This window comes from Rhododendron vialii, chromosome 5a, assembly GCF_030253575.1.
Source record: "Rhododendron vialii isolate Sample 1 chromosome 5a, ASM3025357v1".
Taxonomy (NCBI): domain Eukaryota; kingdom Viridiplantae; phylum Streptophyta; class Magnoliopsida; order Ericales; family Ericaceae; genus Rhododendron; species Rhododendron vialii.
Genome location: NC_080561.1, coordinates 39,304,443 through 39,331,695, shown reverse-complemented (window position 1 = coordinate 39,331,695; position 27,253 = coordinate 39,304,443). Strand labels below are relative to the sequence as shown.

The 27,253-nt window shown below is 39.7% G+C and overlaps 2 protein-coding genes across 2 annotated transcripts; one reads left to right on the top strand and one right to left on the bottom strand.

Moving 5' to 3' along the window:
- The first annotated feature begins 1,821 nt into the window (after positions 1 to 1,821).
- On the top strand, positions 1,822 to 8,705 carry LOC131326299 (sulfoquinovosyl transferase SQD2). The gene is made up of 11 exons (XM_058359038.1): positions 1,822 to 2,382; positions 4,915 to 4,981; positions 5,542 to 5,612; positions 5,844 to 5,961; positions 6,095 to 6,168; positions 6,392 to 6,447; positions 6,534 to 6,617; positions 6,802 to 6,889; positions 6,977 to 7,054; positions 7,322 to 7,378; positions 7,908 to 8,705. The coding sequence occupies exons 1-11, from the start codon at positions 2,066 to 2,068 to the stop codon at positions 8,398 to 8,400; spliced, it is 1,503 nt and encodes a 500-aa protein (XP_058215021.1). The 5' UTR covers positions 1,822 to 2,065; the 3' UTR covers positions 8,401 to 8,705.
- A 12,177-nt stretch (positions 8,706 to 20,882) lies between these two features.
- Positions 20,883 to 24,654, bottom strand: LOC131326685 (BAHD acyltransferase DCR). The gene is made up of 2 exons (XM_058359544.1): positions 23,315 to 24,654; positions 20,883 to 22,196 (listed from the first exon to the last, which is right to left on the bottom strand). Exons 1-2 carry the CDS (start codon positions 23,744 to 23,746, stop codon positions 21,270 to 21,272), a joined length of 1,359 nt encoding a protein of 452 aa, XP_058215527.1. The 5' UTR covers positions 23,747 to 24,654; the 3' UTR covers positions 20,883 to 21,269.
- Between the last annotated feature and the right edge of the window lie 2,599 nt (positions 24,655 to 27,253).

Genomic DNA, 27,253 nt, shown 5'->3' with positions numbered 1-27,253 from the left:
TTGTGGGGCTGTCATGCCCACAAACAATTTCATTAGACAGTGGTAGTAATGTTTTAGTCCCATATTGTTCTTGTTGCCGTTCTCGGACAAAAAAAAAACCCCTTATTTTTTGATACTTGACAAGAGATTAATTAATAATTTGTCTTCTTAGAGAAATAAAAAAATCTATACTGTAGTCCACCCAAAATAAAACCAATTTTGCGCCACAATTCTCTTTTACGAAATCCTATTGAGCAAATCTCAGGTGAATGTAAATTTTGTCTAAAATTCGGAATTTGCAATTCACAATAAAATCGAAAAATTCCGGGCTCACCGATTCAATCCGTTGGTCTAGTGTTCTGCACAAAGATACTTTTCAATTAAAAAACAGATTAATTGGCTATTGAAATGCATGCTATCAATATTATGTGTTTTTTGCATTAAATGATCTTCTTAAGTTTTATAAAAGTAGAAAATGTGATAAAGGTGTACTCGGGATACATTTTTTGCCCAAGTAGGGCTAGGGCTCACAATATGCCAAATGTACTGTAGAGTTAAATATAAGACACCAGTTTACACCGAAAAACAAGATAATTACAAAAACTCGTCGGATCGGAGAGCGGTGCTGCGCAGCATACTGTGCACGGCAAATCGCTGCCGCTCCGGTCTCGCTTGGATGATCGGAATCGTTCACTTCGTAGAGTTCGTCGAGTAGAACAAGTGTACGAAAAATCAGCTCGATCGGATATCATTAAGTGCCTCATCCGAACATTATTATCTTGAAATTATTAATGTCTTGTTCTCTTTACTTTTCAAAAAGTATTTTTCAAAAAATACTCTCTAAATTTCCCCTACTTTCAACATTTCTCTCTCTATTTCTCTCCATTTATTAACCCTACTGTTTTTCAAAAAAAAATCCAAATCCAAATCCAAACATAAGTGTACCAAAAAAAACAGTGGATTTTATCTAGTGTTCTCGGATCTATTAGTTTGAAGACAATAATGTTCGGATGAGGCACTTAATGATATCCGATCAAGCAAATTTTTGGTAAAATTGTTCTACTCAACGAGCTCTACGAAGTGAACGTTTCTGATCGTCGGAGCGAGACCGGAATGACAGCTATTTGCCATGCACAGCACGGGGCTGCACAATGCAAACGATTAAATAGGTAAATAAAAGGAGTTTAAGATCTCCGTACCCAAATTTCTCTGTACTTATGTTTCTATGCATAATTCAATGGCCAAAAACACACTAATACATGGGTACACCAAATTTTTGGTACATAAGTTTTGACTTGAAATAAAAATCGCCTATTAATTATTGGATTGGACGAGATAAATTCCCCCATTAGTTATTAGATTTGACAAGCTAAATTCACTTAAGATGAAGTTGGAAACAAATTTCGTCTAATTTGAATCCTTTCCAATTTTGGCTCTTATTTTTATACTTTTTCGAATTTTCTCGACGTTACAGATAAATAAGTAAATCCAAAAATTTTGATGAAAACTAAAGAAAAATTCCCCAAACATTAGTAATATCAGCTGTCTAGTGACTTTGGAAATTATTCTCCTACATTTCTGTAAAATCCACACAATTTACGGTGGATGTGTGAGGAGTGTGAGCCCTTAGTATAATTTTTCAGTAGTATCTTTCGCTACCGGTCTTTTTTTTTGCTCTACGCTTGCGTTCTCAATCTTCATTCTCTGAAAACAATTCACGCTTCCACCCAAATTCTTGCTTCCGCACGCATACGTAAGACACGCATTGTGTGACTTAGAAGATAACAATGAACATTTTCCCCATGAAATACTTCACGTTTGGAATTCTAGGATCTACAATTATTGTGTCCTCCCGTCCCCATTGGAAAACCAGCATATACTTTCAATACCTCAAATTATTCCAGCCCCTCTGGAAAGAATATCCCTTTGAGATGAGTCCCCATGGCCTTTGATTCCTTCCTGGCCCCGCCTCTCTCTCTCTCTCTCTCTCCAAATCCCACACGCACCCGAATTCGAACAAATACCCAACTCACACCTCTCCCTGTACAAGTAATCACCGATACATATAACCTCAGCAATTATAACCATGTCCACTTCTCTCTTTATAAATCCTGCTCTCTCCCCACCTTCCTCCTCTGCTTCCTCTCCATCTTCATCCAAACAACCCATTCCTCTCAAAATCTCTAGTTTTCCCCCTCAAAAACCACAACCCATTGCCCTTTCTTTGATGTGTAAGAGACCCAGTAGTGTGGGTTTGATTCAGAGGACTTGTGTTGCAACTAACAACATGACCATTAGTGACTTCAGGGATGAAGAGGAGGAAAACCCGCCTCCTTTGCTCGAATCAGAAATCAGTTCTAAGCCTCGACGTATTGCTCTCTTTGTTGAGCCCTCCCCCTTTGCGTGAGTCCCTTATTCTACTATTGAATTAGTTATATATACATAAATGAGGAACCTTTGTGTTGCTTTTAAGCCCAAATAATGGGGACCCATTTGGGTAATTGCTTTCTTGTTTGATTTAGATTGTTTTATGTTTCTTTGTGTTCAATGATTTGAATTTAGTTGTATGAGGTTGAGCTATAAGTCCAAATAAAAAGTGTTTCCCTACGGGAATAAGTTAAGGAGATTTTGTTGTTGTTGACAAGTCTTAGTTGTTTCCACTAACCAATAAGTTGTTGAAAAATGTTGTGAAAAATGTCACGTTGTTTCGACTAACCAATAATTTGCCAAATGTCAAGTTGTTTCCATTAACCAATAACTTGTTGATTAATGTGAACAACTTGGTAAAATGCCATAAGTTGTTGCTGAAAACGGTCAGTGGAAATATGGCCGAGGACCCAGTTGGGTAATTGCTTGCTTGTCTGATGTTGCTAGTCAATTTGAAGATTTTGAATTTAGATGGTTTCATTGTTCTTTGTGTTTGATGGGTTGAATTTGGTGGTATGAGGTTGAGCTATGGGTGTTTGTTGATTTTGAGGTGCTTTTTGATTTAGATGGTTTTATGTTTCCTCATGTTATAGGAGTAAGTCCAGATAATGGGGACCCAGTTGGGTAATTGCTTGCTTGTTGATGTTTGTCAAGTTGACTATTTTTTATTTTGATGGTTTCATTTTTCTTTGTGCTTAGGTTTAATCTAGTGGTATGAGGTTGAGCAATCGGCGTTTGTGGATATGATGTATTCATTTGGTGTTGTGTTTTTATGAGTTGTCAATTAGAACAGTAATTGGCTTGGTGTTAATCTAGATTCTGAATATGTTAAAAAACCTTGGTGAGTTAGCTTTTCTTGCTTGTAAAAGGAAGTTCTAGCAACGCATCCTGCCGGCTGTTGTTGATATGGATTTTAGTGCCTTATAAGTCGGGTTTCGAATGACATTGGTTGGTCAATGGTTTTGGTGTAAATAAATTCTGTTCATCTCATAAGCATACCTTCTGATTTTTCCATATGGGCAAAAAATAACTGTGTGGCTGAAAAAAATATTGATTAGCTTTGATATTCTTGGATTTTGATTTCTGAGAATCATTGTAAGTTTACCTGCAACAGATACTCGCGTTCTATTTTGTCTCACAGAGTTGTAGTCGTATCCATGACTTGGTCAGCTTACTGATTCAGCTGATGTATTTGATGCGTGGATTTATGATATCAAATTCATGACTTGTATGCGAACCCTAGCGTGTCCTTTGTACCATAAGTGTGATACTTGCAAGTTCAAACATGGCTACCGAATTAGGCGTATAAATTCTACGGAGTATTCCATGTAGCTTCATGGGATTTATTCTTGACTTTTGAATGGTCGTGAAGTTGCGATGAAGTCGCTTAGCTTGTGCTGAATTTGTTGGTCATTCTGTTGTTTATTTGTATTACATGGCATCTTGACTTCAGGAATTTATTTTATCTTGAAGTCGCTTTCCTATAGTTTGGATTTTACTCTGAGGAGCTGTCTCTACAAATAATTTAAGGATGGTTATTGGTTATGCTTAAACATAAGTTAGCCGGTAGATTATCTGTTGTTTTCATGCTTTTAGTTTTCAGAATTTGTTGTGACAGATTTAGTATTGATATATTTTCCATACCGACTTGAATTACAAATTGCTATTTTTCACGGTGCTGGGTGGTTTTATACTGCAGCCGTGATGCATTGCCTTTATAAACTTTGACGTTATTGGTGTAGATTTCATAAAGTTGCTGTTTGCTTTTCACCTGATCTTTTGATTAACTATAAGCATCTTGAGTTGCCTATATCTCTTGCTACCTATTTTTACGAATTCAATTCAATATGTGCTTCAGTTTAACTAATTAAAATATTCATTTCTGATGTGATTCTCATGACACACCGGTGCTGTTGATGTTTTCCAATGTGTTTTTTTTTTTTTTTTTGTATTTCTGTTTCGTTGTTCGCTTCTTGCAATCCCTTTTTGACCTACGTTATGTTTGATGATGTGCAAACTTCGTTAATTTCTGCTGCCGAACTCTTGATAATATCTCCAAATGTCACCTCGTCTTTCAGTTTGTGTCTGTCAGGTAAAATATCCTGATTATACTCCATTAAAATGGCACCAAATACCCAACTAATAACAATTCAACTATTGGGTCACACTCGTGTAAAATTTACAAACTCATGCTGGGTACATCTGCCAACCTTGAGTTCAATATATTGTTGCTTATGACGTCCTCTCCCTTTCGTTTTCTCTCCTCTTTGACGTTTTTCATAAGATGCAATTGTGCAAAAAATGTAGAGCCTTGAAGTTTTTATATGAAGCAGGATATATTGGAATGTGGTCACCAGAAATATTTTTTAGTGCCAATTAATCTTCTTTTTCTTTTAATAAGCATTTTAGATGCCATTTTTCACTGTTGAAATGACCTTTATGAGTAGAGTAAAAGTCGTTATTGGTGACTGTTCTGTAACCTTTTCCCATTTTCTATCGATTATGCAGTTATGTTTCCGGGTACAAGAATCGGTTCCAGAATTTCATTAGGTATCTGCGGGAAATGGGAGATGAGGTACATTCCTGTCTTTTTGCAAAATTTTATTTGATTGCAGTGGTGATGTCTAGAAGAAGAGCCTTTTAGTTCTTGACCACGTGAGCTGAGTTCCAAGCCTTTTGGTTCTTCGGCCTAGATGAGATGAGTAGAATGTTTCAAGTTCAGGCATTGTAACAAGCTTTACTGGCCTATGTGGTAAAAATTGTCTGCTTGTTTAACCACATGTTAAGCTAACGAAGCTCAAGAGTTTTATTTTGTTTAGCTGCAGTGTGTTTTTTGTTTTGACTTTTGAAAGGTGTCAATTGACAAACAAATCATGCTTGTCTGAACTCTACCTCTTTCTTGGTTATTTTTTTTAATAATGTCAAACTTTTAGTGACTCGATGTTTTCATGTTGGGAAATGGTCTTTTCTCAAAGAATGGATGAAACTTGTCTGCATTACTCAGCCAAAGCCATTCTTTTGACTTTCCACACCTGATATGGTTTACAAATTAACTGTTTGGACTTTTATTTTAGCCATGTTTACCTATGTCTTTACTTGATAAGTGATAAAATAGCTTCGGGACACCTGTTGTAGGTGATGGTTGTGACAACTCATGAAGGAGTTCCCCAGGAATTTTATGGAGCAAAATTGATTGGATCTCGAAGGTTGTAATTCCCAAATTCTTGTTATAACACTGTCCTCGTACTTCTTTTTTTGGTTCTCGCTGCATCTTATTGCTTCAAAGTTTCTTTTCCTGTGCTGTCAAGGTGAAGTAAAAGTTCTGTACCAATTTATGAGTTCCAAATTCGAATACACAGTGTCGAGCAGATGCATTGTACTCTTTGGCTGACTACAAATGTAGGTGTTTTCTGATAATGTCAATCTGTATTTTGCAGCTTCCCCCTTCCCTGGTACCAAAAGGTTCCTCTCTCCTTAGCGCTAAGCCCTAGAATAATCTCAGAGGTTGCCAATTTTAAGCCTGATATCATACATGCATCATCACCCGGTATTATGGTGAGTATCATATTCTTGCAATTGCTCCTCTTCTTCATGCTTGATTATAAAATCGACCGTTCCCTTAAGTCTTTGATGAACGAATAATTTTCTTCTTCTGTGTCATTGACAGTTTGTGTTTGTGTTTCTGTAGGTATTCGGCGCTCTCATTATCGCAAAACTATTATGTGTGCCTTTAGTGATGTCTTATCACACGCATGTACCAGTGTAAGTAGTACCCCAGCTCATTTTTCTTAGAGACTTCTTCGCATGCTTTTCATTAAATTAATCTTTCTTCTACTAGTAGATAGCCGCAAATGCAAAAAAAGGAAGGAGAAATGTTTAGTAGAAAACCCTGCAGTAACATTTCATTACAAAGCCATAGCATTGTCAGAAATTTGAATTTCGAGTTTTATTTTCGTTGAGCCTGACTTCCTTTTTTGCCCTGCAGATACATACCAAGATATACCTTTAGTTGGTTGGTCGCACCTATGTGGTTGGTTATAAGTAAGTGAATTTTCAATACTTGACACTGGTTCCAGCTTTTCTTATCGGTCAGCTAGTAATTTTTATTTGCTATCTTTTCTCTACAGAATTTCTTCATAGGGCAGCTGACCTTACACTAGTGCCATCAGCTGCCCTTGCAAAGGAGCTGGAAGCAGCTAGAGTAACAGCAGGTGAATGAATATTTCTTGCTTAGTTGGTAACTCGGTCAATGTAATTACGGTGAACTTCCCATTTTTGCCTCTGATTCAGATGTATTTTGGTGGTATTTGGCGTTTTTTCTAACAGTAGTATATGCTCATTTTGTAAAAATGGCACTTCAGCTGAATACGTATTGATTCTTTGTTTTGTCTTCAGGTAATAAAATTCGTCTCTGGAATAAGGGTGTTGATTCTGAAAGCTTCCATCCCCAATATCGTTCTCACGAAATGCGGATAAGATTAAGGTAGGACCTTTCTTCATTCCTTGCAGTTTCATTTGCCACATAATATGTGTTACTTCTGATAATATTATGATGTACTTTTTGAATCAGCAATGGCGAGCCCAAGAAGCCATTGATAGTCCACGTTGGGCGACTAGGTGTTGAGAAGAGTTTAGATTTGCTCAAAAGGTACTTCTCTTATATCTCCAATAGAATGATGCTTGAACTCTAGAGTGCCTAATGCCTGTCAAATCCTTTCCTCATTCTTTAGCACCATTTCTCTGAGATCAGCCGATCATGAAAGTTGTACTTTTGACAATTTACACGGATCAGCAATTTTGAAATTATTGTTGCACTCTCCTTTGTTTACAATAAGCAAGCACTGCACTTTTGTGGATTGCTTCGTAGTTAGTATTCAACAATAACCATTGACTATTGGGATGTATGATTGAACAGTGTCATGGACAAGCTTCCAGAGGCACGAATTGCTTTTGTCGGAGATGGGCCATACAGGTAACTGATTGCAGCATCTACATAGTTATTATGATTCTCTATGAAGTCTTTGGGTTGTACTGAAAACCACCAATTAGTCGCCTGGAATCTGGATCATGGAATTGAGTCTAATGAATGGACTAAGTTTTGCAACATGCTTTGGGGTGCTAGATCTAGAAATCCTGAGACTTCTTTCCAAACCTGGTATACCCAATAGTCACATAGACTACTTATTGCCCATGATCTTCTAAAAGCTATAGAGTTTGCAAAGGAAACGATCTGTACATATTTGTTCTGCGTTATTAAACTGCTTCTGAGGTGTTGTTGCCAATGTGCTGGCAAATTTGAAAAAATGGTACTTTCATTGTCAACTGCAGTCATTAGAAACTGTCACCCAGTTTTATGCAAGATTATTTTCAAGTCAAAAATTAAGCTTGCCCGGTTTACTGCTTTTGATAAAAACGATGACTAAATTGTTCGACTTTGCATCAATGATGGTCACCTATATTTACTTTCCTTCAAAATATCTTGCATGGTTGGTTTTTGGCAGGGAGGATCTTGAAAAGCTGTTTAGTGGCATGCCAGCGGTATTCACAGGGATGCTGGGAGGTGAGGAGCTCTCTCAGGCATACGCCAGTGGAGATGTTTTCGTGATGCCTTCAGAATCAGAAACACTTGGGCTCGTCGTTTTAGAGGCCATGTCATCAGGACTTCCTGTGGTCGCAGCACGCGCAGGAGGACTCATAGACATAATTCCAGAGGACCATGAGGGTAAAACCGGGTTTTGCTTTAGTCCAGGAGATATCGACGACTGTGTGAACAAATTGAAGCCGTTGTTGCATGATGTTGAACTAAGAGAAACCATTGGAAAAGCTGCGCGCGAAGAGATGGAGAAGTACGACTGGAGGGCTGCCACCCGGACAATCCGCAACGAGCAGTATAATGCTGCCATTTGGTTCTGGAAGAAAAAGAGAGCGCAGCTTCTGAGACCTTTCCAGTGGCTTTTCAAGCGTATTTTCCAGTCGCCCGAAGTCAGCTACTGAAGAGATGTACTGATCGTAAACCCTGGGTTCGAAAATCAGAAAAAAATAGTGTGGGGATTTCAATGGCCTTGTGGGATGCCTGTTCAATTGTTTTTGCTTGCATCGGACGTATTGATTTGTATAAAGTGGACCGCAAGGTTCGATGTCTGTTGGGTTGTGGTTAAGCATCTAGGGGAATTCATTGATTTGAATGTACGCTCAGTGCAATAAACAGGGGATGCTGATTGTTTATTGCATTAGTACTTTGTCTGTAACATACCTGGTTTTTTTTTTTAATGAAGTATTGTGATTTTTTAGGACTTTCATTTGTGTTGCAAACAAAATAACTGGAGAAAAGAAGTGAACACCAACAAACTCTTCTCGAGAGAAGATCATTGTTAAATCATATGGTTGAAATTGCACAGAAACAGAATTACAGAAATTTTCGATACACACCTCCTTCCCCGCAATATCTTCTCACCTTGACATATCCCCAAGTCTACAAACACAATACTCGACCATAATTTTGGATACAATTGCGTCCAGAGTCGTTCAATGCATGTAAACCCATGTGCATCGAATGGCTCTAGACGTTTCATTCTTTGTATGATTCAACAAATGCTGTTCAACCATCATATTGTCTTTTCAAGTATCGCATGCACATCTTTGGCATTTCTAAAGCTTTAATTTGTACAGATAGAACTAAAATCTTCCAAGGTTTTATTTATTTTTATTTTTATCAAAGAGAAGGCTTCTACAATTTCAGAGTCTTGTCAAGTTTGGAATGCGTTTAGCCATATTGAAAGCTTCATTTAGTTGGCAGATGAGAACTTTAGCACTCATGAGAAATTTGTTTAGTACAGTATTTTCGTACAGGTAATTGCCTTTAGGCACGAACAAATTAATCCCAAGTTACACTCGGCTTTTTTGTAAAAATATATGCATGTCTGATTTGTTGGGTAATGCCTAAGAACACCACCAAGCAAGCACACAAGCAACTCAAGCTATAAACACAAGATTACGATGAGCAATACCCTAACCCTCTATCCTTTACTCTCTCTTGTCTCTTTCTCCTATCTCTCTCTAAAAAGTCAGCCACACACACACCCTACACTAGGGTACAAGAGAAACATAAGTAACATAAGAGACTCCTAGGAAATACCAAAAATATCCATCACAACAAAGGGTATTACACGATGAACCCCACTACTATCAGTGGACCCCAACGATCACCCCCTCCACCCAAAGTGGATGACTGTTGATCAAATGAGAATCCGCACCCCCTCGCTAGGAATGCTCTTCCTTCTCCCCACCTCCTCCCGAGATGTCCGCGCTTCCAACGGAATCGCCCGCACCCCCTCACCAAGGTGACCCGCAAGGATCAACACCTTGCGAAAGGTGGTGAGTACTTTGTCCCTCCTCCCCCTTCACCGATCAAATCAAGAGCTCCAGACTATCCGTTTCTAATGGGGTATTTATGTTTTTCAGTTTTGTAAAGAAATCCCCCTAAGTTCACCTAAATGGTCCCTTAAAACTACCCCAGCGCCACTAATGACACCATTCTTACCTTCAGATTTGCTCCCGTTTGTGTTCATCTTCAAAAAACCTTTGGGTGGCCGAAGCCACCCAACCTCTCACCAACAGTGCTATTTTTTATTATTGTATATCTAAATGTACACTCTTATCGACAGAGCTGATCATGATCGGGTTTCGTTGAAAGAAATAAAGGCTGACTGGCATTCTTTTCTTGACACCAAAGTGGCAAATTCTTTGTTCCACGGGCAGCCTACGAAGCTTGCGAAAAAGGCTTTGGATTTGGGTCTGCTGGTCAGTCTTGGTCTGTTGGGTTGCTTAGTTAGATTTTGAAAGAATTTGGACAAGAGAAGTGCTTTTTCATTGTATAATTACCAAAGTGAGACATAGCTCTATTTAGGGCATGTACACAAGAGTAGCCAAATGAACACTTTTAGGTATTTTAGCTAATTTAGGACACAAAAACAGGCTGCACCAGCTTCGGCAAATTGGTAGCCATTTTTCCTTCACAAAAAATGCTCGGTGTATATAACGAGCCACTGTTCACAATGTATTTATTATAATATTATTTGTTTCTCTCACCTCCCTCCCACTCTCTTATTCTCACTGGTCCCTTTCTCTACTATAATATTATAATATTATTTGTATCTATTATAATATTTTTTGCCGGTTTGGGATGAGGTAAAGTAGAGAGGCTGCTGCAAGTGGGACGGGATTTTCGATGAAAATAGGTAGGTAAAATGTACTGTTCATAGTCATTTTTGCTCACAATTGATGTACATGCTCTTATAGAGCAATTTTGCCGAGCTTTCCATCTCCCAAACTCTAGAATTATCTAGTTTTACCATGTACGCTTAAACGATAATTCGCCAGGTCAACCCATGATAAAAACTAGTCTTGCCCCATGTCCTGGACTTGTTTCAAAATATCTACTCCAAAGGTATGTATTGCTTGTAATGTTTTTACCCTAGATCAATGGCGGAAGTGTGTGGGCTGTCATAGGCTGAAGCCCAATTGGGCTTCGAAAAACCAAAAAAAATAAGAAAAACCAAAAAAAATAAAAAAAAATTATATGTAAAATTTCAATCCATTTATGTTTAGCCCATCCCATTTGTTTTCAGCCCAGCCCAATTGTCGAGCAAACAAAACACAACGCCTCAGCCCCATATATTGTTTTCCTCCATTGTCGTCATCCACGTTCGTTTCCCTCCCTCGCACAAACGCCCGAACCTGAAGCGACGATTTCAACCGGTGAGTAATGAGGCTTCCTTTGATCTATTGAGGTCTAAGCCGGACCTTTCTCCGGAAGTCTCTTTGGCCAGAAGAAGGAATGACCAAGATGAAGAAAATTGATTGGGCGAAAGGGCTAGACTGATACTCCAAAATCGGTGAGTAAGGAGTATACTCTTATTAACAACTCGGGTTAAAAAACCACTGCCCTTACCTGAGGAGTCGTGTAAAAAACCCAGTCCTTGCTACAGCGGAAATAGCATTTTCAGCTATGAAGAATGTGAAAAATGATCTATGCAACAAAATGGAGGATGATTTTCTAGCGGATTCTATGATTATGTACATCGAAAGAGATCTTGTCCAAGACATCGGTCAAATTCGATAATAGATGATTTCTATTCTGTGAAACATCGTAGGGTACAACTTCGATAGTGTACGGTTTTTTTATTTACTTCTCTTTTATTTCTTTTTGAACATTTACGTATTTATATATAAGTTTGCCTCTTTTTGGTTTATATATATGTAATTTGGGTTAGCCCAGGTAAATTTAATTCCGGATTCCGCCCTTGCACTAGATGTAATATGCATGGACATTTGGTTAGATACGGAGGTATCCACTCCCAAGTGAAAATAAACACAATTGTGGAGTAATTTTCTGATAATTCCATTCATCGTAGTTGTACAATATATATAGTACAAACATTAACAAGGAAAGAATACAAGATTACATGGAAATATTCTACACTTATGGCATAAAATAAGATTACACAATTAAGGATATTGACCAAATCAAATATTGACTAAATCATATCCTTAATTCTAGCACTCCCCCTCAAGTTGGAGCATGTATATCGCACATGCCTAACTTGTCTAAAGAGTGACTAAAAACACTGCTGGCAACAGCTTTGGTAAGGACATCGGCTAGTTGGTCTGCAGACTTCACAAACGGGAAAGCAATGATTCCGGCTTCAAGTTTTTCTTTAATGAAGTGCCTATCAATTTCCACATGCTTCGTCCGATCGTGTTGGACTGGATTATGAGCAATCTCTATAGCAGAAGTGTTGTCACAATACAGCTTCATTGTCTCCTGAGAGTGAATACCCAAATCCTTAAGCAAGTTCTGCAACCATAGTAACTCACATACTCCAAAAGCCATGCCTCTATATTCAGCTTCTGCACTTGACCTTGCTACCACCTGTTGTTTTTTACTCCTCCAAGTCACAAGGTTGCTCCCTACAAAAGTAAAGTATCCTGATGTAGATTTTCTGTCGTCAGATGAACCAGCCCAATCTGCATCAGTGTAACCTTCTACCTTCAAGTGATTATTCTTGTTGAACAATAACCCTTTACCCGGAGCAGACTTTAAATATCGCAATATGCGTTCCACAGCATCCATGTGAGGTTTACGAGGATCATGCATAAACTGGCTTACTATGCATACTGAATAAGCAATATCTGGCCTAGTATGGGACAAGTAAATTAATTTTCCCACAAGTCTCTGGTATCTTGCTTTATCAGTAGAAGTTGCATGTAAACAATTAAACAACTTGTGATTTTGTTCAATAGGGGTATTTGCATGCTTACATCCAAGCATACCTGTTTCAGTTAACAAGTCAAGAACGTATTTTCGTTGAGACAAGAAAATACCATTCTTTGAGCGGGCTACCTCGATTCCGAGAAAGTATTTTAAATCTCCAAGTTGTTTCATTTCAAACTCTAAGGCCAAGTGTCGTTGTAAGCTCTCAATTTCTTCTTGATCATCTCCTGTCACCACCATGTCATCAACATATATAATCAAAGCAGTAATTTTACCCATTCGATGCTTTAAAAACAACGTATGGTCTGAGTTGCTTTGTTTATATCCGAAGCTCTTCATAGACTTGGTAAATCTACCGAACCAAGCTCTTGGAGACTGTTTTAACCCATACAACGCCTTTTTAAGTTTGCATACCATTGTAATATCTGAGTATTTTTCCACACCTGGAGGGGGATCCATATACACTTCCTCTGTAAGATCTCCATGTAAAAAAGCATTTTTTACATCAAACTGAAGAAGTGGCCAATCTCGGTTCACCGCCAAAGACAGGAGCACTCTAACTGTATTAAGTTTGGCAACAGGTGCAAAAGTTTCCTGATAGTCAACCCCATAAGATTGCGTATATCCTTTCGCAACCAATCGAGCTTTATACCTCTCAATTGTCCCATCTGCTTTATGCTTGACCGCAAAGACCCATCTACATCCCACGGTCTTTTTTCCTTTCGGTAGAGTCACAAGCTCCCAAGTATCATTTTTCTCAAGCGCTGCCATTTCTTCTGCCATGGCTTGAGTCCATCTATCATCTGCTAGAGCCTCCTGCATTTTACTAGGAATAGGAACAGATGATAACTGTAGCACATAAGACGCATATGACTTGGACAGTTTTTGACAAGACACATAATTACTAATGGGGTATCTAACGTTGGATTTAGGATCAGGCTCATATTTAACAGGTGGTACACCACGATTAGAACGAGGCGGAAGACGATATTGAGACACTTGAGATTCAGAAAAAAGATCATCACTACCAGTGGAGTTAGGGTTAGTGGATACCTCTGGAGGAATCTCAGAAGAAGACTGGCTCAGTGGTTGTGTTGAATTGTTGGGAGGCATTGTACTATCATGAAGAGCATTATCTTCAGTATGAGACGTCTCTGGTTCAACAACCGATAACTCTTCCCTTTCATCTGAAAATTCACCCTGTCCTGAAGAATCTCCGGACGAAGAAATATTTTCTGAGGTAAAAAATGCTTCCAGTTCTGCATAATTTATCACTTCGTCTGAATTCTCCCCTGGAAATGGTAAATTAGGAATTGGCGCCCTGTAAAAAAGTTCGGTCTCGTGGAAGGTAATATCCATGGAAACATAAAGCCTTCGAGTTTTTGGATCAAAACACTTGTAGCCTTTTTTATTGTTCCCATATCCCACAAAAACACACTTCAAAGCACGAGATTCAAGCTTAGTCTGTTGGCGAGGATGCAAATGAACATAAACCACACACCCAAAAATTCGTGGAGCCAGAAGTACTACCGGTGGGAGAGTGCAATGGTCAGAAAGGGCATCCAATGGTCTTCGAAAATTAAGAACACTGGATGGCGTACGGTTCATTAAATAGACCGCCGAATTCAAAGCTTCACCCCACAAGTAAATAGGAACATGACCACCAATTAAAAGAGACCGAGTAATTTCCAATAAATGTCGATTTTTTCGCTCTGCGACACCATTTTGTTGAGGAGAATCTGTGCAAGATGTTTGGTGAATAATCCCTTCAGAGTGCATAAATTCCATCAATTCTTTCTTTTCGTACTCACCACCATTATCAGAACGAAAGACTTTTATTGGAACACCAAACTGAGTAGTTATCATTTGATGGAACATGCGAAAAATTGAACAAACATCACTCTTGTGTTTCATTTGATAAACCCAAGTCATGCGAGTGCAATCATCAACAAAAGTTATAAACCACCTCATCCCATTAAGAGTAGAAATTGGGGCCGGTCCTCAAACATCTGAATGAACTAATGAAAAAGGTAAATCTGTTTTATGATCACTCAAATGAAATTTAGTACGATAACTTTTTGCTTTCACACAAGTTTCGCAAACAAAATCTGAAAGATTACATCCATGAAACAAGGATGGAAATAATTTCCTAAGATAGCCAAAGGAAGGATGTCCCAATCTCCTATGCCATAACCAAATTTCCTCCTTTTTTTTATTCATCGAATCTCCATTTACCACAAGAGCGTGCCCTTTTTTATCGGATTGTTGGAATCCATCTTCAAGATAGTACAATCCGCCCATTTGTCTACCACTGTCAATCTTATCCCGAGTATGGATGTTCTGAAAGACACAGTGAGTAGGAAAAAATAGAGCAACACAATCATGAGATTTGGCTAATTGATTCACAGAGAGAATATTACAATTTAACGACGGCACAAATAAGACATCATGGATTTTTAACGTGGAAGATAATGGAACTGTACCAACTCCAATAACCGGAGATGATACATCATTAGCAGTGGTGATAGTGGCTTTGGAACATTTAGGAGATAAATGACTAAACTTATAACGATCACAAGTCATATGGTCTGTTGCGCCAGAGTCAATTATCCAATTACTATTTCCAGTAAAAGACATACCAGACTTAGCAGTGAATGCAAGGGTTGTGGCTAGATTTGCTTTTGGATCATAATTGGTACCGTCCAGCCGTTCCGGAGTGATGAGAGAGGATGTTTCCTGCATATGGAGACCAAACACAATAGTCGAAGATTCGTTCTTCTTTGGTGATTTAGCACCACTTACTTCAGCCATGACGGCACTAGAAGAAAATTTTGCAGCGGAATGATATGAACAGAAACACCAACAATTGTGAATACAGGACCTACTTCAATTCCTAGAGTTTAAGAAAAGGAGATTGAAGGTGGCTCTGATACCATGAAAATAAACACAATTGTGGAGTAATTTTCTGATAATTCCATTCATCGTAGTTGTACAATATATATAGTACAAACATTAACAAGGAAAGAATACAAGATTACATGGAAATATTCTACACTTATGGCATAAAATAAGATTACACAATTAAGGATATTGACCAAATCAAATATTGACTAAATCATATCCTTAATTCTAGCACCAAGTACTGGCCGGATGAGAGATCGAAAATTCATTCTTTTGGCTTCGTACAGTGGGCTGCAGCTGTACTTGAATGAGCTGGCCGGGCTTCCATCTTGGTGGATATGGCTACACAACTTTTTCCAGGAGAAGCATGGCCGGGCATTGAAGTTTTGGTTATATTCTCCCTGTGACTGTGTGTTTACACCCATTTTTGGCCAAAAATTAGGAAATGAATTTACGGGGTAAAAGGTAGCCTCGAGGGTCGAGGCCCTAGCCTTGAAAGACCTTACGACCAGTTGCCCACGAATTAGGGCCGGTTCTTAAGAAATGATGGGCCTTCCATATAGGCCTAAATCAGTCAAAGGCCTAAGGCTTGAATCAGTCCACCAGGCCTGAGTATTTCGTCCAGGCCTAACCCAAATTCCTAGAAGTAACAAAGGCCTAAGAAATGGGTCCAAATTGGTAGAAGCCTTGGTTTTCTCACCAGGCTTGGGCTCAGAAGGCTTACATTGGGCAAAGGCCCATGATTTACCAACAAGTTCAGGCCCAATTGATGAAAGGCCCACTACTTTAAGAGCATCGTTAAAGCCTTTAATGAGCAATGAGGGGGCTTTGAGCTGCTCACAAGTAGCTCAAAGGCCTTAAACTGCTCACAAGGAGCTCAAAGGCCTTAAACAGCTCACAAGGAGCTCAAAGGCCTTAAGCTGCTCACAAGTAGCTCAAAGGCCTTAAGCAGCTCACAAGCAGCTCAAAGGCCTAGAATGTTCTTGTTTGGCAGATCTAGGTAAGCTGCTTACAAGCAGCTCAAGATTTGAGTCTTTACTATCCTTTAGCATGAAGCAAGGCTTGAGACACGTGGCAACCATGCATGGAGACATCCCAAGCAGCTCACAAGCAGCTTAGGCCTGGACAAGCAGCTCAAAGGCCTATATCTAACATCATATAAGCTGCTCACAAGCAGCTCAACCAAGCCTGCGTTTTTGGCCTTGGTGGGCCCAAATATCCCTTTTTTATAAACATTCATGCTCATAAGCAGCTTAAAGGCCTCAAGCTGCTCACAAGCAGCTCAAAGGCCTAGAATATTCCTGATAGGCAGGTCTGGGTAAGCTGCTCACAAGCAGCTTAAGGTCTGAACTGATGGGACCCCATTCTTCAGCATGAAGCAAGGCCAGAGACAGGTGGCACACATGCAGCCTTTGGGGCTGTTGGTGAATGATTCATGCAGACCTAAGCAAGCTGCTTATAAGCAGCTCATCCAGGTCTGGTTAATCCTTTGTTTCTGGATCCTTCTTCCGTAAAAGATGAACCTCAGAGGATTTAGAGGGCCCACAAGTATGCAAGGTCCAATAAAATGATAAGAAAGGCCTGGTGAAGTATTGGTCTGCAGCTGTGGTGGGCTCAGAATGGCCTGGATACTACAGAAACTAAAATTTTCTTTGCCCTTTTTCAAAGTTATATGCAGAAAAGAAGGATTTTTCAGGCCTTTACCATTTCCTTGGAGTAAAAGGCACGTTTTTATCAAAGAATAGCCTCTCATTGGAGCATTTTGAAGCAGCTCAAAAGGGACACTTGGCAGCCATGCATGAAGGCCTGTGGAAGCAGCTTGAACAGCTCAAGACCTGGAACATCTGCCTATAAATACCAGAGTTGAAGGCCTTGGCAAGGGTCCACGACCATCAAGCCCCCGGCTTATGCAAATTTATTTTTCAATTATCTTTAGTTTCCCGTTCAATCTAGCCAAGCCTAGATTTTATTTCATTTCCTTGTAGTCAGACTTTATTAAACCGTTAATGAAGTCCTTTTATTTCTGTTTTAGGCCTTGCTCTACCTTTCTTTCCATTTTTTACACGATTAGGAAATTTTAAGTCCTTAGCCCGCAAAGGCAAACCACGAACCTCCTCACGGTCTCCACCCTTAGGCCGTGCACTTTCGTCCAGTTAGAAGTCAGATTAAGGCTTCCAGGCCTTGATACGAATTTGGGCTGCAATCCAGCCCTGGCACGCCCGCATCAGGCCTAGGACTGCACTACTCGCCGTTCCTAGGCCAACTGTAACATTTTTCGGAACAAACACTGTGAAATAAAGAGTCACCCTCTTCTGCATTTTCTGGTCGACCGCCCTACCTAAACTAATCATCATATCGGTCCCTAGGCTCCATTGCTGGAAAGGCTCTGCTTCAAAACCGTACGTGGAGCTTCCGCCTCATATGGCTCCTCTAGGGATGGAGGTAGGCCCAGCCCAGTCGTTTTTCGTGCCTATCCATTAGTACCGTGAAGTAAAAAGTCACCCTCTTCCGTGCTTGAAACTACTAGTTACAACTCCCCTTTACCTGTTACAGGATTCAAAATTTAATTGTCAATGTCCCTTGGTGGTAGCTTACGCCCTAATTGGCACAGTACGTAGCAATTACTTATGTTTGTTTTTTCCGATTTTTTTTTCCCTGTTTTGTGTTTCTGGCAATCTATTAACCATTTTTTATGAGATGAGAGCGTGGGAATTGATAACTGATGAAAGAAGCGAATTAAAGCTGAAGAACGTCCTATCCAAAATGTTTTGGAAATATAGTGTTGATGTTCGTTAGCTGTCTCAGCGAATAGACACCCTTTCACCTTCCTTGTGGCATAAAACAATCTTCACGTATCATCGAGACCTCAACATGTTGGCCAACTTGGGAGACGTGTCCGGTCAACTCAATGAGCTCTGATCAGGGACAACACCACTCTGAGTGTGCTTCTTTGGTTTGCATGGCACCTTGCGGGACCTGGAAGCCAGAGTCTAGGTCACTTGTGACTACGTTCTGCGGGAGTTACAATTTATCTTAGGACAAGAGAACCATATCATGGGCTTGTGTGAGCTGTAGGCTCTTCATTCTAGTGTATTGCCAAACATGAAGGCTAAACTTGGGTGACGGTATTAGAGCTTCCACACCTCCCTCTTTATTCTACTTCTGCCACTAGAGTAGCGAGCAAACTACTCGAATTTGAGATGCACCAGTCTCATGGAATTCTTCGTTACTTTGCAAAATTCTCTAGTTTTGCTACGATTGCTTGTTATTTGAGGCGACGAACTGTTCACAAACTAATTAATATTTTATTGTTTTATTTGTGAACAAGTCCTCACTTTTTTCCCTTTTACAATTTTACTCTCTCCATCTCTAAATAAATAGCCGGCTCGCAAACCTAGGCTTTTAAAAAGATACAGTTTTTCGTTAAAAAAATCAAACTTTTTTCACAACTTGAAAAAACTCATTGATATCTATTGATTTGTGAAAAAATAATAATTTTTAAACAAAAAAAATGCATCTTTTTAAAGGTTTAGATTTGCGATCCGGATATTTATTTAGAGACAGATTGATTATTATTCTTTTATTTGAAGAAGGAAATAATATACTCCCTCCGTCCCTTATTTTGTGTCCAGTATTTCATTTTGAGCTGTCCCTTAATAAGTGTCCATTTTGTAAAGTTAGGGGGGTAAAAGTTGGTGCATTGTCTATTTTGTCCATAAAAGTAGATTTCATTTTAAAAAGTTAGTGAGTAAAAGTGTAATGATGATCGGTAAATAGGGAAAGTGGAGGAAAAAGTTGATGTGAAAGGTGTAATGATAATGTATTTTTAATAAGTTGGAGTTACGAAATAGGACACTTAAAAAGGGACGGAAGAAGTATTAGGAGACCATAAGTTAGAATAGAAAGTCTGATACAGTAGGCATTATAAAAGGTGACTTGTTAAAGTAAAAAAGTTGTTTTTAGAGACTAATTTGATTTGAAATTTAGAAAGTTTGATGTGGATCATGCTCTTACACTAGATCATATTGTAGCCTTATACCGGTCTTCTAAGGCTTCGTTCCAAAAACCTTTTTAAAAAATAAGCAGTTTATTTCACATTTTCAAACTCAAAAATAAAGTAAATGAAAAATAATTTTTTAATTTTTTTTACATTGTATAAAAGATCTTATTGAGATCTTTCAAACAAAATCCATATTGCATATTTTTAAATTTCAATAATTTCATAATTTTTGAATTTGAAATTGCCTTCTTAAAAAATAAGAGTTTTTTTTTGTTCCGAAACAGAGCCTAACGTGTAATAGTGTATATGTATAGCTGCTGAGAAAAGGTATTAGCTGTGCGTGGGTTTCACTCGTGCAACTATTTGAGAACCTATCCAACTGGTCCTAAAAGCCAAACCGAACAAGCCCAAACATTTGAAATTTCAATTGTTGAAGATTCCTTATTTACAGGAACTCTGCTACAGTTATAGCACTTGCTGCACAACAACCATGCACAGATCTATTTTGCGCTCGTTTTGGATTTCTTAAAGATGAACGGAGCCACTCATTTTGTTCCAAATGCGTCGTTTACGGTCCCTGTAAAAAATCACCTCAATCCGATATCGAAAAGGGTGTTTACGAATCATCCAATTTTGCTTCAAAAGATGTTGTGTAGCAAGTGTTGTACCTGTAGCTTTTCTGTATTTACAGCGACGTGGAACAACCATGCTGCTTCCACGTATGTTTTTTGCACATGTCTTGCACATATATTTTTGTGGAATTCATATCGGGGTCCCATAAAAATAATCCGAATCGCTCATCTTTTTTAAAATACCTTTTGGAGGGTTCCTGTAAAAAAATCAGTTCCAACGGATATTGGTAATGACTTTTTTAGAATTTGTAGGACAAAACAGAATGATTCGTGCTACGATTTCTGAGAAAGCTCTTACCGATATCCGTTGGAGCTGATTTTTTACAGGAAACCTCCAAAAAGTATGTAAAAAAATATGAACGATTCGGATCATTTTGTGAGACCTGATATGAACCCCATAAAAATATATGTACAAGATATTTGAAAAACATAGGTGTGTGAATCATTACGGGACGTGGAAAATGAGGGAAATAGTACATACGACGACTGGTGAACTATTTCGACGACTAGTGAACTACCAACTGGTGGCCCTAAAAAGTCCAAACACATGCCAACGAGGACAAACCCGTCGCTTTCCAAAACTCCAATCCCGTTCCACAAATCAACAGCCGTCCAGTTCTTAACCTCTTCCCGGGCTGTATCCCGTACTTGTGTAATATCGGTTGCAGGATTGCACAAAAATCTCGTCTCGAGAGAAAATTAGTATTCAATCCCACAGTTAAAATTACACACAAAAAAAACAGTTACAGACAGTTAAAATTTTCACCTTGACTTATCCACATCACCACTCTGCTCTTGCCACGGGAACACATTCTCTCTAATTTATGTTTTGATTTTGAAGCGACAGTCGCAATCTGAACCATTCAATATTGGAATTTATGATTTGATTTTGTTAAGAGACTCTTTACCGGAAGAATTGAAATCTCTACGCAAAGAGTTTTTGAACAGATCAAAATCATTGAATTTTTTAATGCACAATTCAGATTTGGACAGTTTTCTTTAGTCCAAAATCCAAACTGGAGAGGACCCGATCCCCTTACCACTCCACGTCACCAATTCAAGACACGTACTGCATAAACTCCGCATCCCTCTCTACCCCCGCCATAGTCGCCGGCGCCAAAACCACCTCCAAATCTACGCTCCCACCTCCCTCCCACCCCGGAAACGCCGATATCTTCCCATCGAACTTATTCGCCTTCCCACTCCTCACCGCCACCGGCCGGCCCCATCCGAAATCATTATCATACATCGGGAACCTCGGAGAACTCCCCATCGTGATCGACGCACCGTCGGAATTCCCCAGCGGAAACAACCTAGGGTTACTCTCCCAGTCCTCCACCCCGCGGCGCACCGTAGCGTCGTCGTGCGCCACCACGTTCTGGTGCAGCAGATCCGCGCTCCAGTGCAAATCGTTAGACAAAACATCTCCCGCCAAAGCAACGGTCGGGATGCTCTGGATCGCGTTGCCGAAGTACAGCGGCTCCAGCCGAGGCTCCAGCCGATGGCGACAGTTAACCGCCATTCGAAAAGTCGTCGCTTTACCCTTCTCTACATTCCTCGCGCGCGTGACTGACCGCCATAGCTGAGCGCAGAGGGATTGGAATGATGAGATCTCGGCTGTTGGATTGATCTTTCCGGTTTTGAATAACTCCGTTACCTTTCCGTTGGTGACGCCGTTTGCGATTAGGTCTTGGTTGGCTTTGAGTTTGAGTTTGAGGATGGATTCTCTGGTGAAGTGGAAGATGCGCTCGCGCAGCGGCTCGTCGCCGGAGAATGTGGCCGACGGGCCGCCCTTGGGGAAGCGGAGGACGGCGGGGGAGTCGAAGACGGTGTCGCGGCGGAAGCTTGGCGGCTTGGAGATGGTTTTGGTGGCGCCTTTGGTGATCTCGGCGAAGGTGTTGAAGAAGTTCCAGAAGGAGGTGCCGTCGGTGACGGCGTGGTTGACGGCCAGGCCGATGAAGATTCCGTCGCCGATCTCGGTTATCTGCGTCGATGGAGCCAGGGATATTTGGTCAGGCGAGACTTTACCAAAAGTCATCCACAAGTCACGGTTCAAATATTTTGGTGTATTCCGTGTGTGTGTTTTTTTTTTAAACTAAGACATATGTAGGCTAATTTATGGGCATTTCAATGAATAATCATGTGCATCAATTCTAACTATTGTTCACTAGTAGGACGGTAATCAAAACCGAAGCAAACATGTGTATGGGCCGGTCTTATATTTGTTGACACGGGCTAGGAGTTTTCAAACTTTATACGTATCTTAGGAGTTCAATTTCCTCAATTCCGAAAATTTCTATGTCTCTGTGCTGGTAGGGTTTTCGGCCATTAAATTGTATGAATTTTTTTTTATTTTATGTTTTAAATCTACCGGTTGGAAAACCTCTCGGCACAGGTTTTTGGGACAGGAGATTCTGCCTCCTTAGAAGGCACACTATTTTTCGGATAATTGCATGGTAAATACCCTTCTTTCTCCTTATTTTCTTTTTGAAATGACCTCTTTTTCCTCAAGGACACTCCCTGATTGGGCAATTGGATGCTCATATGACTTGCACATGTATACACTTGGGTCCTTATGCTGGCCGTAAAAAAACAGAGCATTAGACTTTGTCATTTCCTATGCATTGTGTTATGAAAGATTCAAAGCTGTTATATCATTGGAAGTTCATTTTCCCATCATGGCTTGACTATCCCTTTATTTGTGTATTTGGGTGGGAGATAGAATTGAATTTACCATAACTTATATTTTTGATCTTGAGGTACCTTATCGTTAAGAGACGATTTAATTTCCTTCTTCGGTTGGACGTGTGATGAACAATGTAGCATGCATAAGTTTAGTACTCCAAATTGAGTACTTGAATTGCCGTGACGTTGACGATACAACATCGGTATTGGTACGTATCCGTGCTGTGGTACGTGGAGAAGTGCCTTCAGGTACGGGTAAATGGTGGAGTAATTAGTATACATACCATACCCATAACGACATAGATCGGAAAGGTTAGGCTCAAGAGTTGTGTAGTTGTATTAAGTGCAGTAAAAGAATAGGTTATGGAAATAAATTTTGAATTAGTAAAATTTTAGGCCAGTCATGTGGTTGGTTACCTGCACGGCAGCCAAGGGCTTGTAGTGGCCGGAATAGCTGAGAGTATTGTCGAACGCAAAGAACTCTCGGAAGCAAACGGGAACATCGAGAGGGCTTAAAATGTCGTCGATAAACAGGTGTTTCGCTCTAGCCTGGATAAATTCGACGCCGGAGCCATCACAGGTTATGTAGACGTGGCTGGCGGGGTCGGTGGTGAGGCGGCCGGCGAGGGCGGGGAAGTGAGAGAGGGTTGTGGATAGAGAGAGTTTGAGGAAGGAGATGAGGGAATCGATAGGGAGCGATGGGCGTGAGAGCAAAACGCCCTTTTGGATGTATTGGCAGGAGAGCATGGGGAGGTCAGAGACAGAGAGTTTAAGGGTTTTCTTGATTGGGGATTTGTGGTCTGGGGAAATTGTGCATTTGGAGATTATGGATACCGAAGAAGAAGGCATCTTTTTTTTCTGATGATTTAGTGGTGTTTTTTTTTTTTTTGAACTAATACAAGAGATGAAATGGGTGTGTTTTGAGTCAGGGGATGTGAGTGTTGTGGGGTTTATATAGATGGGGTGTGAGTTAGATTCATGCACCTGGGGGGAAGGGGGGTTAAGGGGACATTCCTGGGTAGTTGCCAATGGACTTTCTATATTGTCTTGATATCAAACCGTTGCATTCTTGATATGTACTCCCTCATCTCTTATTTAGAGTTCAGTATTCTATTTGGGATTGTCTCTTAATAAGTGTTCATTTTGTAAAATTAATGCGTAAAAGTTGATGCATTATCTATTTAGTCTCTAAAAATATATTCCATTTTGAAAAATTAGTGAGTAAAAGTATAATGATGATGGGTAAATAGGGAAAGCGAAAGAAAAAATTAATGTGAAAGGTATAATGATGATGTCTTTTTAATAAGTTGGAATTATAAAGCAGGACTTAAAAAGGGACAGAGGAAGTATCTAGTAAGGGTCATCATCGGGCCAGGTCGGGCCGCCAAATCACTAACCAAGCCCGTCCACGGGCTGGGCCGAGTGGGCTTCTTTTTTTTTGCGTGCCGAACTATGTACCTGAAAATTGAAGCCCAGGCTCAGCCCACGGGTAACCCACTTGGCGGGCTGGCGGGCAGGCTAGAATTGTATTGGGACCACCATTCATTTTTTCGGTTTTCCTATACCAAAAATGAAAAAACATGAAACCACCATTCATCTTTTCAGTACTTGCTGATCTGCGTTATTCCATTGGGTGCTTCAAAATTTCAAGACTTGAGGCCCCTGTTCAGGTGAGAGACTTCAGAGTTGAGGTGAGGTGAGACCGTGAAAGTGAGAGTGAGAGTGAGAGTTGAGAGATTTTGAGGAAGATGGAGAAAAGAATAGAATGGGAAGGGAGAGCCCTTGCTTTTATCTTTGAATGAGTCTTGACCTGAGAATGGAAATGGAAATAACGGAAAGGAAAAAACAGAATAGAATTTTTTTTTATTTGATCCGCAACAGAATAGAATTGGAAAAGGGGAAAAAGAGCTGTTGCAGGGTTAACACCTGCACTAGCACGTGGCCCCAAGTCCCCAAACACACAAAACAATGGCAGAAAAACAATGGGCAAAAAAGTGGTTTGCCATTCGGCATATGCCATGTGCATGTGTGCTTAAAAGTGGGTTTGTGTGATTAATGGGCTATCCGGGCGGGCTATCGGGCGGGCCTTGCGGGCGGGTCAAGCTTAAATATCGAAGCGTAAGCCCGGCCCATGAAGACTTCTGGCTGGGCTAGCCACCTGTTGCCCGGGCCCGAGCGGGCTTTGGGCGAGCCTCAAGCCAGCGGGCTAAATGATAACCCTTAGTATCTAGGATCAAAAAAAAAGATATGGATACGGCTATGATGTCCCAGTCCGGTTTCGTTGGCATTCATACCCTCATTTTTTTAACCGTGGATCTCTTTTATTCAATCTCAACCATTGGTTCAATTCCACTCATGGTAATTGTGACCATACATTATATTAAGTGTGATTATAGAAATGATATGTAAAGCTAGTTTGTGTGGTAAGTAAACTGGTTTTTCTTCTCTTTTTTTTGGAAAAACATAAAACCACCTTGTTTTTTTGAGTGGTTTTTTATCTAATGATTCAGATTTATCCATTTTTCAATCTAAAGGTTCATATTTATTGGGGCTCAAGATTTATTGGGGGTATCTATCTATTTTATCTATGGAGGAAGGCACTCCAGACTGACACCCTCGTCAAGCTCTAGTTGAAAAACTCAAGAAGGCTTTCGACGCGAACTGGAGCCACTCTCTCCCACACATATATATCGTCTAGCCAACCCAAGCGCTGATAATTTGGCTAGACTTGGTGCTGAACAAGCAGAGAACCTGGTGGTGATTATTGTTGACTGCCTAGGTATCGGACTCCTCAAGACTTAAAAGTGTTTTAAGGTTTAGTCTGTGTACTACATTATCGTACATGCATTAATATTTTTTTGCAAGTTCATATCCTCTTTGATCTTAACTTGCTTTGACACAATTACATGAATCATTTTAGCGTGTTTGGAGGTTCGGATACTTATAAATCACTACATTGGATGATACTCAAATATGATGCATAACGACAATCGTGTACTCCCTTGTGTATTGCTTTTGTACAACAATCATAGAAATAGGTCAAAGTATTTCCAAGGTATATATAGTACTGCATGCATGGTCTAAGATTTCAAGTTTGGAAAATCTCAGGTGTTATCAACTCTTTTAGTGAGTTTGTACGGAGCTTTGCTTCGATTTTAATTGGGCTCTACCCAAGTAGACGGTGGGATTGGACGTTCAGAATTAGTTCAGATGTGCGCAAGTTAACCCACACACTTGGATTATAAAAAAAAAAACCTCTCGACGCAGTCACCTCAAAGCTGATTTTAACTTTTTCCCAGAAAGTGGATTGAAACACACACAGCGCATAATCATAATGTATTTGCCAAGAAGGTAACAAGTATAGAGCAAGTTAAACGTGCTGCATTAAATTGATCTTTTTTAGTCCAACTTCTGGGGCCGTAGTGATGTAAGATTTAAGCGTGTTTTCTGAGTAATTATTCGGTCATCTTGAGATGATGCCGTCACGTGGTGCCTCAACACTAGGTCTGTCAATGGACAGAATTGAATTCGAAGCCGATAAATCCGAATCCGATAACGCTCAAATTCAATCCGAATCTGAATTTCATAAATCCGATAGTAGTAATCCAAATCCTTAAAATTGGATATCCGATCTGAAAATCCGAATCTGATCCAAAACTTTTTTACTTCAAAAATTTTAGCCAAAAATTTTTTTTAAATAAAAATACAGTTTTTTAAAAAAAATTTCTCAAAATAAAAAAATTTAAATTTTTAAAAAATAAATAAAAGTTCAGATCAAATTGATAACAAATTTAATCCGTTCCGTATTTAGATTACCGGATTATCGGATTGACGTTATCAGATTCGGATCAGATTTTTCAGATTGGATCCGGTCCATTGACAGACTTACTTAGCACCATCATCCGTAAACATTCATGTATAGTGTCTACATTAAATCTTGGACCCCGCACGAATGTATGCCAGAGAAGTATGATGTGACACTACTACTTCGCGATGCTCTAGGATCACCTAACAATTTTTCGTGTTCTCCCCAAAGACGGAACCAGGATGTCATGAATGCGGGGGCCGAACTATGAGCAACAAGATTTTGAAATTTCAAGTTTCGGAATTCTAATAGTTTGTTTGGTTTAAGTTTGTAGGGAGATTTTTTGGATAATAAGTGGAGAGGAGGAGAGAGAAAAATGAGATTAATAACGGAAGAAAAACGTATGAGAGACCGAGACCGTATGCATAAAGCGAAATTGAGTTTCGGGATCCAAAACGAACACGTTCCTAAAGTATTTAAATGTCTAAACAACACTCCATACAAAATATAATATCTAAGTGTTCAAAACAAATAAAAAATAACTAATATTA

What these genes read in the sequence shown, in the direction of transcription:
- LOC131326299 (XM_058359038.1), top strand. Translation starts at nt 2,066, where the DNA reads ATGTCCACTTCTCTCTTTATAAATCCTGCTCTCTCCCCACCTTCCTCC. An exon ending in TATCACACGCATGTACCAGT is followed by an intron (nt 6,169 to 6,391) that starts GTAAGTAGTACC and finishes TTTGCCCTGCAG; the next exon opens with ATACATACCAAGATATACCT. An exon ending in AGCAGCTAGAGTAACAGCAG is followed by an intron (nt 6,618 to 6,801) that starts GTGAATGAATAT and finishes TTTTGTCTTCAG; the next exon opens with GTAATAAAATTCGTCTCTGG.
- LOC131326685 (XM_058359544.1), bottom strand. Translation starts at nt 23,746, where the DNA reads ATGCCTTCTTCTTCGGTATCCATAATCTCCAAATGCACAATTTCCCCA. An exon ending in AGCCCTTGGCTGCCGTGCAG is followed by an intron (nt 22,197 to 23,314) that starts GTAACCAACCAC and finishes CCATCGACGCAG; the next exon opens with ATAACCGAGATCGGCGACGG.